At 37.7% G+C, this 18,657-nt stretch overlaps 1 protein-coding gene across 3 annotated transcripts in view; it reads right to left on the bottom strand.

Moving 5' to 3' along the window:
- The window catches only part of Dock11 (dedicator of cytokinesis 11), a 184,956-nt gene that overhangs the window by 57,832 nt on the left and 108,467 nt on the right, over positions 1-18,657 (bottom strand). For 2 of the 3 annotated variants that reach the window (XM_036174943.1, XM_036174945.1), the window contains exons 24-35: positions 17,154-17,272; positions 14,741-14,810; positions 14,529-14,654; positions 13,425-13,496; positions 11,545-11,691; positions 10,297-10,380; positions 9,025-9,136; positions 8,482-8,520; positions 6,649-6,827; positions 4,928-5,044; positions 2,639-2,714; positions 1,785-1,894 (exon numbers count right to left, since the gene is read on the bottom strand). In XM_036174943.1, the coding sequence (XP_036030836.1) occupies positions 1,785-1,894; positions 2,639-2,714; positions 4,928-5,044; positions 6,649-6,827; positions 8,482-8,520; positions 9,025-9,136; positions 10,297-10,380; positions 11,545-11,691; positions 13,425-13,496; positions 14,529-14,654; positions 14,741-14,810; positions 17,154-17,272 (1,251 nt within the window). The remainder of the gene's footprint in view (positions 1-1,784; positions 1,895-2,638; positions 2,715-4,927; positions 5,045-6,648; positions 6,828-8,481; positions 8,521-9,024; positions 9,137-10,296; positions 10,381-11,544; positions 11,692-13,424; positions 13,497-14,528; positions 14,655-14,740; positions 14,811-17,153; positions 17,273-18,657) is intronic. The other variant, XM_036174944.1, reaches the window with a different exon arrangement.

The raw sequence follows: 18,657 nt of genomic DNA, 5'->3' as shown, positions 1-18,657 counted from the left end.
GGTGGCTCACAACCATCTGTAATAAGATCTGGTGCCCTCTTCTGGCTTGCAAGGACACATGCAGGCAGAACACTATGTATAAATAAATAAATCTAAAAAAAAAAACCCAATATGATGGAAGAGTTAGAAGACTAAGACTATCCACTTGAGGACCTAAAGTTTCTCAAATTAAATGTTATTTTTATTTTGGGAACCTATTCCCCATGCTGGGTTGCCTCACCCAGCCTTGATGCAGGGGGAAGAACTTGGTCCTGCCTCAACTTGATGTATGCCATGCTTTGTTGATGCCCGTGGGAGGTCTGCCCCTTTCTGAATGGAGATGGAGAAGTGGATGGGAGAATAGATGGGAGGCAGGGGTGGGGAGAGTAGATGGGAAGCAGGGCAGGAGGGGGGGGGGGAAAACAGGAGGAGAGGAGGGAGGGGGAACTGGTTGATATGTAAAATAAATGAAAAAATTTAATTGATAAAAAAATATTATTTAAAAAAAAAGAAAGATTGAATCAGCCCTGTGCTGATATGTTTTGGTTAAAATGCAAGGCAGTTTAGAAATTTTAAACTGGAACCTCTCCTCTAGGTTACAGCAAGCTACAGCAAAAGAAGATAGAGTTAGACTGCTTGAGGATAATTGCCTTACTCCCTATAAACAGTATTAAGACAACCAGGTAAACTGGGCATTGTGGTATTTTCCTTTGCAATTACTCAGGAGGATGAGACAGGAAGATTGCTTGAGGCCAGAAGTTTGACATCAGTCTGAGCAACATAGTAACACCCCAGTTCAAAGCAGTAAATTGGAGGTGGAAGCAGATTATGAGTTCAACACTTGTCTGGGCAGCATGAGGAGCTTGAGACATGCTTGAACTTTGTAGCAAAACTTTGTCTCAAACTTCCACTAAAAAATTCACACTTAGAATGTGATATTTTACTTTTGTGCAACCCAATAAAGTTTATCTGAGGATCAGAGGAAAAAGCCAGCCACAATATTAAACATAGAAATCAGGCAATGGGGCTGGAGAGATGGCTCAGAGGTTAAGAGCACCGACTGCTCCTCCAGAGGTCCTGAGCTCAATTCCCAGCAACCACATGGTGGCTCACAACCATCTGTAATGAGGTCTAGTGCCCTCTTCTGTATACATAATAAATAAATAAATCTTTAAAAAGAAAAAAAAAGAAAAGAAAAGAAATCAGGCAATGGTAGCATGCTCCTTTAATCCTATCATTCGGAAAGCAGGGATCTGTCTGGATCTCTATGAGTTCAAGGCCACACTGGGAACAGAGCCAGGCATGGTGATACATGCCTTAAATTCTAACACTAGTTAACCATAAAGGTTTGGAGGTCTGTACAGATAGACAGGAAGTGATAGTGCTGGGCAGGAAGAAGTGATGTAGCTGGACAGAGAGAACAAATGAGATAGCAGAACAGAATGGCATATAGGCATAGGTATACAGGAAGCAGGTCTCTTTGGAAGCTGAGGGTTGGTAAGGTAAGGTTGGCTTGTGGCTTTTCCTATTCCTCTGATCTCTCATATTTTAACCCCAATATCTGGCTCTGGGTTTTTTATTTAATAAGACTATTTAGCAATTCGTCTATATAACTATGCTTAAGGGGGAAAAAGATATCCAAGTAGCAGCTGCAGGGATAGGAAGGTACTACTAAAATATTCAAGAATTGTGGGATGCATTTTATAGATCCAAAATAGACTATGGGAGACAATATAGCTGCATGTTTATTCTAAAAGCTCTTGGTAGCCTAGTCACCAGGCTATCCTATATGTTTAGGTTCTTACATTTTCACCAGTGTTGCCAGGATCTGGAAATCCTGTTGTTCCTTCAGGGATAAGGGAACCTCTTGAATCCTCCCTCTTAATTCCATGACCATTTTGAAAAGACCCATAGGCTGGAAAAAAGTCCAAGTTCTTGTTAGCAACAGGAAGAACCATCAAAATAATTTTAAAACTAAGTACTACATTACTTTAAATAAATATATATTACAGTGAATAGATCCTGGCCTTCTAAAATGTGAAATTCATATATCAAAACACCACAAGGAAACAAGTAAAGGTGAAGTGATTTTTCCCTACAAAACAATTGGCTATGTATTACAATTCCTTGGAAGTCATGAAATAAAGCCACATAATTCACAAGACAGCTTATCTATATTATAGGTAAAGAAAAGGAAGTGTCAGGCTGGGTGGTGGTGGCGCATGCCTTTAAACCCAGCACTTGGGAGGCAGAGGGAGGTGGATCTCTGTGAGTTTGAGGCCAGCCTGGGCTACCAAGTGAGATCCAGGAAAGGTGCAAAACTACACAGAGAAACCCTGTCTCGAAAAACCAAAAAAAAAAAAAGAAGAAGAAAAAGAAAAAGAAAAGAAAAGGAAGTATCTTGCCCAATATTGATGAAACTTAAGAGGAAAGGAACCACTGTTTTTATTTTGTTTTTAATCTTCTAGTTTTTTCACTATACTTAGCCATTTTGATCATGCTCAGACAAGCTAGAAAATGTGGCTGCATGTGTGAGTCATGTTTTAACTAAACTTCAGGAAAGACCAGGCTATGTATAGTTTTATGAAATATTTCAAAATGAGTAGAGGTATATTTCTAAACACTCATGTGATACATAATTATTAAAGAGCTTAATTACCTGTGTCTTTGTCAGTGGTCAGGCTCCCTCGGTTTGTAGGTGAAACAAAGCCACATGGAAACTCATCCCTGGACGCCTGTAGCAGAACACGGTGCTTGAGTAATTTAGCCAAATTCTAAACTAGCACAAGAAATCTGATTTTAAAACAAAGCTCACTGTGAAAGTTACATCAGGTATTACTAGGATTTAAGTAGCATGTTTAAAAAACAATTGGCCGCTAGCATACTGTAGTAATCATAACCTCTGACCAAATGATATAATTAGATGGTTGCAATTGGCATCATCTCAATATTGTTCAGTTCTCTTCCTTGGAACCAGGGACAATGCTAGAAGTGTAACGAAAGTCTCTAAGTGAACATGAGCTATAAAAGAAAGGACAGATAGTGAAACATTTCCAAATATCACTGTCAAATGTGTGGAATGAACTTGGCCATGAACTACGGTGTGAAGAAAGACCAATGTGACACCCAGTGAGATTACATCCACATTCCACTCATTAACACGATCAAATGCCACAAGCAAGAAAGCCACCAGGCAAGCTTAAGAAGTGGCTTTTCTATCCGGTGTGGTAGTGCATGCCAGTAACCCTAGCACTCAGGATACCGAATCAGGTGAATCATTTCAAGTTCCAAGCCAGCCTGAACTATAGTCACAGTGAGACCCTATCTCAGAAAGCAAACAAATGGAGCTGGAGAGATGGCTCAGCAATTATGAGTGCCTAATTGCTCTTGACCAGAATTCAGTTCTCAGCACCCATGTTGACTGCCCATAACTCCAGCTCCAGGGCATCTGACACTCTTTTCTGGTGTTCATAGCCAACTGTACTCATGCACAAACCCACACTCTGACACATGCATAAACACATCATTAAAAATGCAGGCAGATCTCTGTGAGTTCGAGGCCAGCCTGGGCTACAGAGTGAGTTCTAGGAAAGGCGCAAAGCTACACAGAGAAACCCTGTCTCAAAAAACCAAAAAAAAAAAAAAAAAAACCAAAAAAAAAAAAAAAAGAAAAGAAAAGAAAATTCTGCTCTTAAATGATCTTTAAAAAGCTCTTTCTCCGGAACTTAGGAGTAGTTTTCAAAATTAGGGGGGCATTTTACAGGGAAAGTTTTTCCAGATTATATTATAAAGCAGAGTTCAACCTGTCACCAAACAATATGAAATGACTACACAAAGTACATAGATGAGCTTGGTCCATTCAGAATATGAAGAGGGATAGAAGTTAACATTTACACTGAGCCAACAAGTACAAAGCATACGATTTGGGCACAATTTTTTTTTTGAGGTATTGTCTTACTCTGTAGCCCAAGCTTGCCTTGAATTTGCATCATCATGCCCCAGCCGTTCAAGTGTTGGCACGTGGCCTGACATCATTGGTTTAGTAGGGCTACTGGCAAATGGGAGAGTATCCAGAAGCATTGACCAAGGGAATAAATAAATGGTTTGGAACAAATGACAAAATGGTGATATGTGTCCTGGAGAAAAATTGAGAAGCATATGTGGAAGGGACAAATTGTGAAGGTGGAAACAAATGTTTTCCATGACTCCAGAGGGCAAAACTAGGAGCAGTTAACAGAAACCCTTTTAGGTCTAAGGTTGGGGAGGAATATTTTAATTATTGCAAGGGCAAAGGTTGTTATGACAGACAGAAACCTAGTTACCCTTTAAGTGCCTTAAGTAAGTCTTAAGTCACTAAGCGGACTAGAAAGAAAGCTCCCCCAGCTGTAATAAACTAAAAGGACTTACCAAGAAATACTAATCAGAGACTACCAAGGATAGGGAGAAGCAAAGGAGTCTTAACCCCCGAGTGTCTGATGCTCTGGAAGGGAAGGTGCTTTCATTTTGTTCTCCAGATGAATAAAAACACTAAAGTGTGGGGTTGGGGATTTAGCTCAGTGGTAGAGTGCTCGCCTAGCAAGTGCAAGGCCCTGGGTTCGATCCCCAGCTCAAAAAAAAAAAAAAAAACACTAAAGTGTGTTAATTAGCAGCAAACTTTAAGGAACAAAATAGAAACAAGGCATTTGTGTTATTCTTTTGGGCCTTGTTATTCAAAATGTAGCCTTTAGACTAGACAACCTCAGCCTAGGGCCTACTGAATGAAGATCTGGGTTCTAACACATCCCCACATTATTGGATGAGAAGCATTGCTATAGGAAAAGCAGGAAAAAATATAAAATATACTGAAAAATAAATGCTTACAAATGAGACCACATAGCAGATGACCTCAATTCCAAGTGCATTAGGTAAAACAAGATGTAACTCCAAAGAGAAATGCATTCACACTTACAGAATTAGGCATGGCTGCACAAGAATACAAAGTATCTTGGCCTGCTAGTCGCTGTATATTTTCCAAGAGCAGTCCAACAAATGGGAGGTACAACTGTGCTATTTTGGCTTGCTGGTTCTGAAAAATATCAAAACTTTACTGATAAATAATATGTATATATGTTAAATGAATGAAATCGGCCCCCTAAATCAGATTAAAAGACTAAAAGTGAGCTAATAGCTACAAAATTTAGAGGCATGAGTCTTATAACTAATTGTCCAAGAACTTTGTTGCTGTTTGGACTTACTCATAATACAGAGTCCAGTGACAGCTTTCAAACATAACCACATAAAGGAAAAGATTGTTTGCAACATTAGTATTACGTTATTTATAATTTGGCAAAGATATCACAAACTACAATAAAATAATTTATATCATAAAATGAAGGAGTCAATTTCAGCCAGAATCATGAAAAAAAATCTGGCAATATTTCCAAATAAAAAAATTTTGGTAATTAGGAAATACAATAGATAAGAAAATTGTAGAAACAAATTCACCTGTAAAACAGGTTTTCAAATTAATAATATTAATTATAATAACAAATTACATCCTATGGTTTTCTTATATGTAAATGTTAAAAATTAAAGGCTGTGTTGTCAAACATGAAATATTATATTTCCTTGAGTTACTAAATACCAGAGAAATAACGTAGGGTTAGTCCAAATTAATTCAGTTTGTAGTTTAATTTTCCATGCCCTTAAATTGCAATGTTAATGACATTAAATACATATTAATGACATTAAATACATATTTAAAGTAGTAGCAGACAGCAACCAGAGCTATGGTCACACATAAACAATGTTAAATGTATGTAGGATTTACAGCTACATCCATGGCTATTGACAGTAAAATACTATCATAACATCTTTTTAGTACAAAGAAAAATTCATACTATATATTTTATATATGACATACTTAATGTCTTAGTAAACAAATATCAATATATTTATTTAGGGATATGTGTATATATTTAAGGGCATTAAGGTATTTGACAGTATATTCATGGTACACCTCTGTATGATGTTTTTTATGTTTGTGTGTATGTGTATGTGTACATCCATGTGAACACAGCTGCCCTTGGAGTCTAGAAGAGCGGTATCTCCCTGGAACTGAAGTTACAGGTAGTTAAGCAACCAGATGTGGATACTGGAGCCAACCTGAAGTCCTTTGCAAGAGCAGCAACCATTCTTAATTCCTGACCCATCTCTCCTGTCCCTGTATGACTTTTCAAAAATCCTAATTACTTTATATAGGAAGTCAAGAAAGAGTCTGATTGGCCCAGATATTTATACTAAATATAAGAAAAACACATAAAGCAATTTATCCTCATTTCATTGCCACATAAACACAGACCTTAATATATGTTAATTTAAAAATATGGTTTGAGTAGCTGGTGATACAAAGCTCAGTAGTAGAGTATATATCACTATGTGCAGGACCATGGCTTGTTCCCTACCCAGCATCAAAATATTAAAAAATGATTTGAAAAAAAATTTTCTTCACGTTATTACGGGTATTTTAAAAAAATTTAATGGCCCGAAATGGAAAAATAGTAACTTATTTATAAAAATACCTTTTCATTCATATTCATACTTTGTTCTCTACTGTAAACATCATCTGGAATGAAAAATCTTAGGAGAAATTTATGAGTGTGCTCCCAAAAACTGTATAGACATCCTTACCTTATGCTGGTATCTAGTATCAAATGCATGCTTTATCAAGAGATTCTTTATGACGGAGATGGCTGTATATCTGATCTCATAATTGTCTTGAAGAGCAATGGAGGTCTCCCGCAGAAGTAGACCAACCAAGAAGTGATGCTTACAATACTCATCTGATAAACTGTATTCAAGATTGGAGTCTGCAGTACAATAAAATTTGTAACTTTTAATAAAAATATACAGTTGATTATTAGACAATTAAAATACTGTAATTATCATTTAATCATATGTGGTCATGCTAGCAAGAACTATAATTTTTATTATTAATCTGAACAATTCTTCTGTAATACAGAAGGAGCATGCAAAATTTTTACTAAATAAGAACACTCCTCATTAAGGATAGATGATTGTTTTAATGATTATTCCAATCAGCAACATAGTCATGAAGATAATTTTTCCCCTAAATTATTTCAAGTCTTAGTACTCTGACAATAGAACCTAGAATGAAATAATTCTATATTTTACAATCTTTTAACACATTTCTTTTTATCTGAAGAGATTTCATTTCAACTATGGGCTCAACTTTCTAGAATAAAGCTTGATTTCCTTTCCAATTATATTTAGAAAGTGGGAAAAGAAGACAAACAAGACAATCTGACCAGCCCAACAGTATTATTGATTGTTGCAGTGATCATTACATATTGGCCTGAACATTCACAATAGACACAATGATAATACAAAAGCCACCACATCTCACATTGATTCATCATCACATCTCACATCAATTCATCATCACATCAATACAGATCTTCCATTTCATAAAATCACCTCTGCAAACTGTATCTTTCACTCCTTCTTAGATCTTTTGATCTCTGTTAAATCCTACACATTTATTCTATGGTTGAGACTTGCCTTATAATAACTCAGAGGAGGCTGGAATCAAATTTAGTAATTTCTATAGTAGATTATATTTTCATTTATTTTAGATAAAGCAAAAAGCTAAAGAAAATGCCTTTCTTTTCTTTTCTTTTTTCCTTTTGGCTGCTTCAGAATTTAATGCAATGCAGTATATCCACTTAGGATTTTGAATTGTTGCAAACTGTTCAATTTAATTCTAAATCCCAATGCTCTGTCCACTCCCTTTCCCTAACTTCCTCATCATTATCAAAATATGGGGGGGGGAAGTATGTGGGCCGCACGTGCTCTCAACTTAGTAATGGGGTCGTTAGAAAGTGGTTTTACTAGCTATAATTCCACCACTTCTACAACCACTAGCCCTGAGTAGAGACTTCCCTAAAGACGGAGGCAGAGGCATATGACTCCTGCACTGTCATGCTCTTTGGTGAATTCCATTCACTTTCTAGATATAATGGCAGCATTGAATAACCAAGGTGGGCTTATCTGGGTAGATTTTGCAAATGGCAATTGTTTTTTTGCTTCAGTGACTTGAAAAAAAAATCCAATTTGGTGTTTTCAACCACACCATCCAGACTGTGGCCAAGTAGCCCTTCAACAGGGTGACAACAGGGTGACAGAGAAAGCAGCAAGCCTGAGAGAGGTGACAAACACTTACAACAGATATGCAGCCCATCCCTTGTCCCCAAGCTGCCTTGGAACAGAGGAACTTGCTTTCTAAGAGCAGGCATTTGAAAGCTGACTCGAAATAACACTGAAGCTGATTTTGAGACTAACAAGCACTTGCCTGTAAGATTTTGGGGTACCAGCAATTAAAGGCTCACTTTGTCTAGAGAGAATTTGAAAAGCAAACAAAGCCCCCATTCATCTTGGCCATTCATCAAATCAATTGTGTTTAAACACAGCATACTACCTTAGAGTGAACCGAGTTAAACCTACCTACTGAAGTCAAACGGTCCACCGCAAATGAAAAAAAATCTAATTAATATATGAAAAGAAAAGGGACAAATAAAAAACATAGTAACATAAGAATAGTGCTACATAACAAAGAAGCATTCAATAAAACTAGCAATGGAGATTAAAACTGAGGCAGTTCATAAATTTAGTTCATAAATTTACATACAAGTTATCATTTTATTTTTAAAATTTATTGTTGATGCTTTCAGCTGAAATGCATCCATATACTTTTTCATTTAGTCTTAAATAAAGTTCAATATACTATTATGATAAAAATTTTACTAGTGTCTGACATCTGTGTTTTAGCAACAATATATGTAATATATCCAATTTTTTTTCATACTAAGACTATTGCCACTGATACAATGAAGGAAATGTAGAATGCCATTACTAAACCTATCTTCAGATAATAACAATTCTCAAGTTACCTTCAAGTTAACTGGTTCCATCAGAAAACATTATACTACACTATTGCTATCACAAAAGGAAAAGCAATCCCAAATAATGGAAAATACAAATACATACCTTGAACTCTCTGTAGCTTAGGTTTTGCGAATGCCATTGGCAAGTTCAGAGGAATGTAATGTTCATGATTGCAGATTGTTTGGAGAAATTCAAACTTGTATTCAGCAAGAACCTAAATAGTAAATTATATATCATCTCATTTTATAGGCATTTATTTTTTAATGATTGAAAAATGATATTTAATTTCCCAATGTAAGTGTTTATCTTCCAAAGTATACTTGCAGGTGCAATCTGTACAGGAAAGGGTTAACATAGCCAGCCCAAGAGTGGTAGATTTTAAAAGGCCTGTTGCAACACTGGTGTTGGCTCGCATCTGAGAAAAGGGATTTTGACATGTTCCCTGTGTGATAAGGTTGTGTTCCTGGTGCCAGACTGCTAGGCTCTTGGTACAAACAATGTGATTTATGGTGAACACCTGTTTTGCTTTCCTTTCTGAGAGTCTAGAGTTTGGATCTGCTTCAAGTCAAAAACCAGTTCCCCAGTAAGAACTATGGTAAACGAAAATACCCCTGTATGTACAAGCATTCATGGCATGAACACAGCCATGTCAAAAACCCCAGTGACTCAGACCCATAGGAATGGCAAAGCCTTCCCCTGGCCATAGTACACAGGCTGACAGTGTGTGCAGAAGTATCAACGACAGCTTCCTATTCCCCTACAGATGCAACCTGCGTGACTGCACCCTGAGATTGTTCCCCTACAGTGACCACCACCTACCTCCTCCATCAGTTGTATATAATAAACCTGCCTCCCCAATAAGCTATATATAATAAATGTACTGAGTTTCCAGACTTCTGCTGTGTCTCTATCACAGAGCATGGCTCACCCAGTCCCAGGTTTTCTGAATGTGTATCTGTTGTTTCTTGATTCCCTATCATCCCAGTTGGGTCAATCTCAAAGAACCCTAAAATCTTTTGGCCGTATTCTCTCCCGTAGTGGGAAGTATGCCTTCACAAGAGGGAGGAAGCATGAGAGGACTATGTGGTGACCACCACAGACTCCACTTGATCCTGCTGAGTATCCGTATCCTATCACTCCAGTGAATGTTGGTCAGAATTACAACTGTATATTGAATCCTGTTATCGAATTGTTGAATCTGTGGGTGGTCTTGGAGACCACTCCAAACACTATCCAATAGTCTCAGCTTTTGACAATACTTAGTACATAAATGAGAAGAGCAATTCTGAATTCTCCAGAAGAGAATATAACTGTCACCTTTGACTTCATGCGCTAATGTCCAGTATCTACTAAAACTATGTTCTTAGAACTTACCTTAGGATCTTTGGGGCTAAATCCTGATATATAGTCATTTATCAAATTGAACACAAATCCTCTATCCATTAGCGTCAAGCAGCGCTATTAAAACAAAAAGGAAACGTTAGTTATGTGATTCTAAGTGTCTCCTCTCATGACTTTAAATAATTTTTTAATTTCTTCGGCATTTTTACAGACAATATGAGAATAGCTGTCAGAGTTTTGGACGACCTTAATGAAAAAGAGCAAAGTAAATTATCAATGGAATTAAGACTTAAGAGACTCAACTGTGTTAATTTTCAAAATAAGATATATGACAATAACAAAAATTAAGTACAATTTTGTAAATATAGGGATTTCTGGCATCTCTCAAAGGAACTCCACTGAGCAAAGCTAACAGATTTTATGTGTATGCATTAGTAACATGTACCCTGTGCTGACAACAGCAAATAGGTACCTTTAATTCAAAAGGTAAGAGTGCTTGCTGTAGTATGAGGACTTGACTTAGAATCCAAGCATCTACATAAAAACGCTGGGCATGGCCATGTGCAGTCCTGTAACCCCAGTGTCCAGTGCCATGGTAGATGTGGGAGACAGGAAGATATTTAGGGCTTTAGGATGACCAGCCTAGCTAGCTCCAGGTTCAGTGAGAGACACTGTTCCAAAGGAATATGGCAGTAACTGATAGATGTGCTGTTCCAGCCTCAGTGTGTGCACCTGCTCTCACACACACATACACACACACACACACACACACACAGAGAGAGAGAGAGAGAGAGAGAGAGAGAGAGAGAGAGAGAGAGAGAGAACAGAGAAAGTCATGAATCCAAAAGCCAATTGGACTAGAAAAAAGTCAGAGATGTGATGAGGATTGGTGGGACCTGACTGGAGTAACAATTGCTCAACCTAACAGTAGTCCATTTAAAATGTCTGTGAAATAAGCATGACCTGTCTTCTGGCTCAGCCAGAGCTTCCTATTCACCTGCTTTTTTCAGCGGGAGGGGGAGTAAATTTGGCTGATCTGATCTATCAGTCAATCCAAAGAGTTATTTCAAGAGCCTTGTAAAATTCTAGCTGGGGGCTGGGGATATAGTTAAGTAGTGTAACATTTGCCCAGCATGCAGAGGGCTTGTATTCAATCCTCAACAATGGGAAAAAAAAAGTAACCCAAAGCACCCAATTTTTCCAGGAGAAAGTTCCTTTGTCTTTCCAGACCCTATCAGTGATGAAGAGATCCTTAACATATTTTGGCTGCCTTTAACTCACCTTTAGGAAGCTGGCCAAGCTATAATTCACATTTCGGGACTCATCAGGAATCTCTGCATAGCGAATGGTCACATGGGGAATTATTGCAAGAAGCAGTGAATGTAAGATGTGATGATATGCCTCAGGAAATCTCTGGCCCCTGGGAAGCTTAAATACAAATGGAAAAAGAGTCAGAGTTTGAAAAGGTCTAAATAAGTCAACCACCATTTTACTTCCAAACATGTGCCATCATGAAAGTGGCTTTAAAAGGAAGTATAATTATTCTCTCCACTAAAAATGACTTCACTAATTGTCCAAAGTATACTTTATTCTTGACCCTAAACTTACAGGAACTATTTGATTCTCTAATAATGTAAGTGTTTGAAATTATCATTAGGCATAGTATGGGTCAACATAGCCCAACTCTGGAATCCACACTCCTGGGATGCAGGCACATTTGTGGTACACAATATAAGCATGTGTCACAGCTTCAGTCAACATACTCTAGGAAAGTCTTATGAGATGGATATTTAATTTCACATGCCTGACTATTAAAATTTCTATAACTAAGAAAACATTTTTGTATGGGTTGGGTGTTCCTAATTGAAAAATCTCAAATCTGACGTGCTCTTAAACCTAAAATTTTTTGAAGCTTGACTTGACACCACAAATGGAAAATTCCACACCTGATGTTATGTGACTGGTTGAAGTCAAAACATAGGTGCAAATATTAAGTAAAGCATAAAATTATCTTTAGGCTATGTGTATAAAGTATCCATGACACATGAATGAGTCTCATGTTTAGACATGTGTCCTGTACCAAAGATGCCTATCTCATTGTGTGTATAGACATATTACAAAATTTGAAAATGTCTGAAATTTGAAACCCTTCTGGTTCTAAGCATTTCAGGTCAGGAGCCCTCAGCATGTATCTCTAAAAAAAATGAAAAACAAGTAAGGGGCCTGTGAGACTGTTCAGGGGTAAAATGCTTGCTCTGCAGACATAGTTATCTGAGTTTGATAGACAGAATCCATATGTAGTGAAGGAGAGAACTGGCTCCAAGAAGTTGACCTCTGACCTCCACACATGCACTGTGGCTCACATGGGATCCGACCCACACATCATACACATAACAACAACAATAATGAAGAAGAAAATTAAAATACAAAAAAACAAGTGAATGTACATAACACATTTCAGAAATATATCTAATTACATAAAGCTCTTTTTAAACTTTATATGTACTTTATTCCTTTTTCTAGTTGAATCTTTTCAACAGACATTTATTTATTTTAAATATTTTATCATATGTATGTGTGTGTTTGGGGAGGTGCCTGCAGAGGCCAAACGAAGGTATCCTATGCTCTGAAGCTGGAGTAACAGGTGGTTAGGAGTTGCCTGACTTGGGCTCTCTGGAACAGCGGCAAGCACCACGCCATCTCTCTAGCTCCTCAACACTGACATTTTCAAATCACAAAAGGAATGCAAAACTTTAAAGGCAATGCATTCTGTATGCAAATAACTGTAGACTATTACCTGTAATTATTTCTTACTACATAGCAGACACTGCACATTCAACTATAAGAACTGTGGGAGCTCAGATTTATGCAAAATTCCCATTGTTTCTATAAACAACATTGGGCAAGAACAGTTGAGAATAAAGGGGGATTTGTGTATTATTGCTATGTGTAAAGTTATCTCCATATTTGTTCCATGCTATTCTTATAAATATGTAAAAATTACCATTTGTCAATTAAAATAAGCCTAATGTGGTGGCTCAGGCCTATAATCTAAGTACCTGGGAGGCTGAGCATGGGTTTCAGACCAGCCTGGACTAAAGGTTGTCTCCAGCATAATTAATTAATTAATTAATCAAGAAATTATTGTTGTGCTTACTTACCTTAATTTTATTCTCTTCCAACAAGTATGTGGCCATGGACTTTGCAATTATTTCAAAGAAAAACCATGAGTACTGAAAGACAAACACACAAGCCTTAACTGTCACCCAAATCCTCAAAGCTTTGAGAAACTTGACAAAACACTAGAGATCTCGTCTCTGAGGTTGGATAACATTTTCTAGTGATCCCAATTCACTATCAAGGGCTCCCAGCATACTTCTGAAGTGTTTCAGACCAAAACAAACAAACACACAGACAAAAAGGCAGTGCTGCAACTGCAAGGCCAACCAGCCCCGGCCAGTGGGAGAATGGGAAGGTTTGCTTCATGGGGCAGGGTTATTTTACCTCGGACACTGTTTTGGAATGCCATGGTTGGTGATAAAAGCAAACCACCTTTTAGTTACTTGTATTACTTCTTTTAAATTCAGTACAGTTAACGTTTAAAGTTTTTATTAGCCTATATTAATCATATATTAAGTGGGTTTAATGACATTTTCATACATGTATATAATGCCCTCTCTTGTCACCCTTCCCTTCCCTCTTGCCCTTCTTTCCCCAATACATCAGATGATCAATCTTATTGCTGCTTACACTCAGTTTGGATAATCATCTTTGGCCATGGTATAAAATTGGCACAGCTTACGTGACCTATATGGTTGCCCATATCATGTAATTGGAAAGCTAGCATCAAGTCTCTAGCCAACACGTCCGAAAGGGCCCATAATTCTATCACCAATTAAAGAAATAGTAAAAATAATGAGAATAATAGTTACTACTTATTGAGGGCCTACTACCTGCCAGCAATATTGTCAAGTACTTCAACTTAGATATGTGTTAATAGCAGACCATAGCTGGGAAATAGGTAGCCAAAGGTCTGCAAACTATACACTGTTAACAGATACAAGATTCTGCCTCATCTGAAATTTATCTTTTACACATTTAATGGAGGGCAAGGGGTGTATTGGGAGGGTGTGAACACGGCTCTGCAAAGGAATAGAATGAAGGAGGCTCCAGGACAAAAAGGATAAAAACAAGAATTAAAATGGAAAGTCACCAACAAGTATGTGGAGGCTGTATTTGTTTCCAGTTGTGTCTTCCATCCTTACCTTTAGAAGTTTATTTATGGCTAAGAAATCTGCAGACTGTTTCAATATTGCTATCATGGTAGTAGCCAGGGTTTCGTGTATAAGCTGGGTCTGAAGAGTGCTTGGTTTTTCAGGTCTGAAGCTATACTGCAAATAGAACCAAATGAACTATCAGATACAACTGTCCTGGGAAACAGTCAAATCATCCAGCAAGAAAGCTTTACTCCACAAACCTTTATGAAGGATCTTAAATAGCTATCGAAGCCTTCCTCGTGGCACTTTGACACAATGTGCAAGAGAACCCTGAAACGACAGTCATGAAAGTGTGACTCTCAGATAAGAGCAGGCCTAACCCAGAAAAGAACCAAACCAAAACAACAAAATGCCCGAACAACAAAGGAGAGGTAACAGAAGAGGTGATGATAGCTTAAATCTACAAGATTCCAGTGCCTAATACATTTCGGAGCCTGGGAAAATGTACTTCCGGGTTCAAAAGGATACGTTATTTTAGAGCCCGGATGTTTCGTCTCCTTTCTAAATCCGGGTATTCACTTAAAGTATGGGCATAGCCCTATGTTGTAAAAGAGCTCAAGTAAAGTAAATACTGAAATCCCATCCAGCGAGGCCAAAGGGGACAGAAAAGAAAGGTAAAGTGCCTGGGAGTGGTGGTGCAGACCTGTAATCCTAGCACTTGGGAGGCTAAGGCAGGAGGATCACCGTGAGTCTGAGTCCTGTCTGGGCTACAGTCTCAACACAACCAAACCAAACCCAAAGAAACAAACAAAAGACAACATGGGAACTGTCAAGGGGGGAGGAGGGACAGGGAGGTAAAATAATATGAGCGTTGGAGGTAAGCTCAAGAGACTAGTCGTGCCTCTCACACTTGAGCAAGCATCAGCATCACCTGGAAGGTTTCTGAACAGATTGCCTGACATTTTGCCTGGTGTTTCTGACTTTGTAGGGCTGAGGTAAAGTTCAGTGAGTGGCATTTTGATAAGCTTCCTGAAAATACCGCTGCTGCTGATCTGGGAAGTGTATGTTGAGAACCATTATATTAGAATCATACTTCTTGAATTTTCAACTGGACTGCTCCTGGCAGTAGAGATGGGCACATAGCATGCAGGTGTTTGTAGCCTAGGGTCTAGAGAAAGAGGCTGTAGCAACAGTAGAAGCAGCAAAGTCAGGGCCATCGAGCACTGAACTCAGCCTTTTCATTAAAGTCTCTTATTTTCATTTTGAAATGTAAGTGTGATTTACCCTCTACCCTACAATGTATCCTTGTTTATTTTCATACAGAAACAACTTATTCTTCCAAGTCAAAATTCATGGCTTAGTGCCACATTCTGTCCAGTAGGAGAAACACTGGTCATGGGTGGCTATATTGGTTAAAACTAAAATGAACTACAATTAAGTATTCTTTCCTCAAAAGATAAAGCCATACTTCAAGTGCTCACTAGCCAAATGTGGTAAGTAGCTACTTTATTTTATTGGACAACACAAGCATAGAACATGCCTAGAGAAAGGTCAGTTGAAATTTATATTTGTCTTATAAACAGGCATGGAGCAGTAAACAGTGTAGGATTTCAATATCTCCTTTTCAACAATGGATATAAAATTAAGAAGCAAATATTTGACCTGAACTATACTTAAAACAAATGCATCTAAAAGACATATACAGAACACATTCCATTAAACAGTAAAAGAAGACACATTATTCTTATGGGCACACAAAATATTCTCCAGGATAGAGTATATATTAGGCTGTTCAAAAAGTCTTAACAAGATTTAAGACGATTGCAATCATATCAAGTATAGTTTTCAACCACAGTATGTTGAAATAATTCAATATGAGAAGAAACTGTGGGAAATGAAAATGACCGTGGAAAATAAACATCATGCTTCTGAACAAGAAGTCAAAAAAAAAAAAAAAAAAAAAAAAAAGCAAAGAGAAGAAAAGAAAAGAGAAAGAGAAATAAAAAATAAAAATAAATTTACAGGAAAAAATGAATGTACTTAGAATATATAATATTAAGTGAGGTCACACAATCTCAGAAAGAATATGGTCTCTTATCATATGTTGAACCTAGGCAATAGCATGTATATGTGTAAACAAATATGCCTGTGGGTTCAATATAACAAGTATAAAAGAGAACAAGGCTATTAGAGGATTAGGAAGTACTTGTCACAGGCAATAAACACAAGTTATGAAAGAAGATATATGGCTAATTGTTTTCCTAGTTCTATATCTGTCATGGAGCTTTTGGTTTTGGTGATGGTTGAGTGCATAAAAATATAATAAATAGTGAAAGTGTAAAATCCAATGGGAAGTTCCACAACTTCCATTTTGTACGGCTATTCTGACTGCATAGAAGTTTGCTGAGATGTTCAGACTTTGGGTCTGGTTAATGTAGTCATGTGTTGTTTATTTTATTTGTAAGTTTTTATAATAAAGTTAATTTAAATTTGTTTCAAAGAAAGAAATCAAAAGGCAAATTAAAAACAATCTTTCAGACAAGTGACAATGGGATAACATGACCAAACCAATGGGAATCAAGAAATACAGTTCTCAGAGGGAAGTTTATAGCCATGAGAAAAGAAGAAAGACCTGACGCAAATAGCTTCTTTCATTGTAACACCGAAACTCACATGGTGCAGTTGATGGGAACGTCATCTTCATGGGTCATGTTTGTGAGAACTCGGAAGAGTTGCATAAGAATTACAGGTAGAAACTGTATCATGACTTGGATCTCCATGGCATGCAAACACTAAAATAAGTCATTATTAGTTATGGAAACAAACAGAAATATGATCCAATTTGCAAATGTGAAACAATAAGAAAATTGAGTAATGAGCGATATATCATCTAGACTGTCAGCTTGCTGAGATGTGAGCTTCTGAGACAGGGGACTGCTTAATGACTTAACGCACCCCTTATTTTGCCATTTGGATTCTGTGAGCTTATCTGACAAGAATGCTTAACTATACAGATAGCAAGTGCAATTACTTATGGGCTTTGAAGAGAAACCAAGTGACTTTGGGTAAATCTATACTCAGTGACAGGGCAGGGGTTGGAAAGATCTGCCTCCAAGCCTCCTGCATGCTTTCTAAGACAATCTTGGCCTCCAGTAAACCTGAGAGGAAGTTAAATGAGCCTCAGTAAAGAACATGTCTATACTTTTTTATACATGTATTTTGCTTTATCCCACATAATCTATAAAACAGATAGTTTTGCATTTTAACATTCTTCTACATTTTTGATTACATCTTACTTTGTGTGTGTGTGTGTGCACGCGTGTGTGCGTATGCATACATAGAAGCAAGTGTGCCCCAGTGCATGAATGTGGTCAGAGGACAACTTGCAGGAGTCAGTTCTCTCTTCTACTATATGGATCCTAGAAATCAAACTGACATGGTCAGGCTTGCTAGCTTTTCCCGCCAAGCCATCTAGCCAGTCCTCTAACATTCTTTGTATATATTTCTTTCTTTCACATGCTTGCACTTGGTCTCTAACAAAGGGTGCTACAAACATCCAAATGAAGTGTTGACATATATTGTATATTCATGTACACATAGAAATGTTACAGTGCCGTTTGCTACATTTCTTTCTTCTTTCCACATTCATTCACTCAATCAGCCGAGAATGTTTGACACCAATTCTATGTGTAGTGCTATGGGAAACACAATGATGAACAAGCCAAGTCTTCGTACTTAAGGGGATTCATCATTTCTCTGTCTTAGTTTCTGTCTTTATAGCCTCACATGCACCCTCCCTTTCCAGGACTCCATCATCTGCATTTCAATTATTCCAACAAGGACTTTAAGCCTCAGGTTCACAGGGCAGGTTGGCTAGCTCCAGGAACACGGGGTTGTCCTATCAAGGTTTTCCCTCCTTTGCACTCGCTCCCCAATCCTCTCTACCAACTGCCCCTTTTCAGAATAATACCCTCTTGACATTTTTCTTGTTCATCTACAGTTTCTCTGCATCCTCAGTGTGTCCATTACGCATTTCCAAATTTATTTCCTTCTTCCCTTAAACGCTGATTACATTAGACTGACTTCTACCAAAATGGTTTTCTTTTGCTTTTTTCTATGGGTACTGAGGATGTGACACAGTTTCCCACATGCTAGGTATGCACTCTCCTGCTGACCT

Source organism: Onychomys torridus, chromosome X (assembly GCF_903995425.1).
Source record: "Onychomys torridus chromosome X, mOncTor1.1, whole genome shotgun sequence".
NCBI lineage: Eukaryota > Metazoa > Chordata > Mammalia > Rodentia > Cricetidae > Onychomys > Onychomys torridus.
The sequence above is the reverse complement of the archived record's forward strand: the minus strand, read 5'-3'. Positions and strand labels throughout refer to the sequence as shown.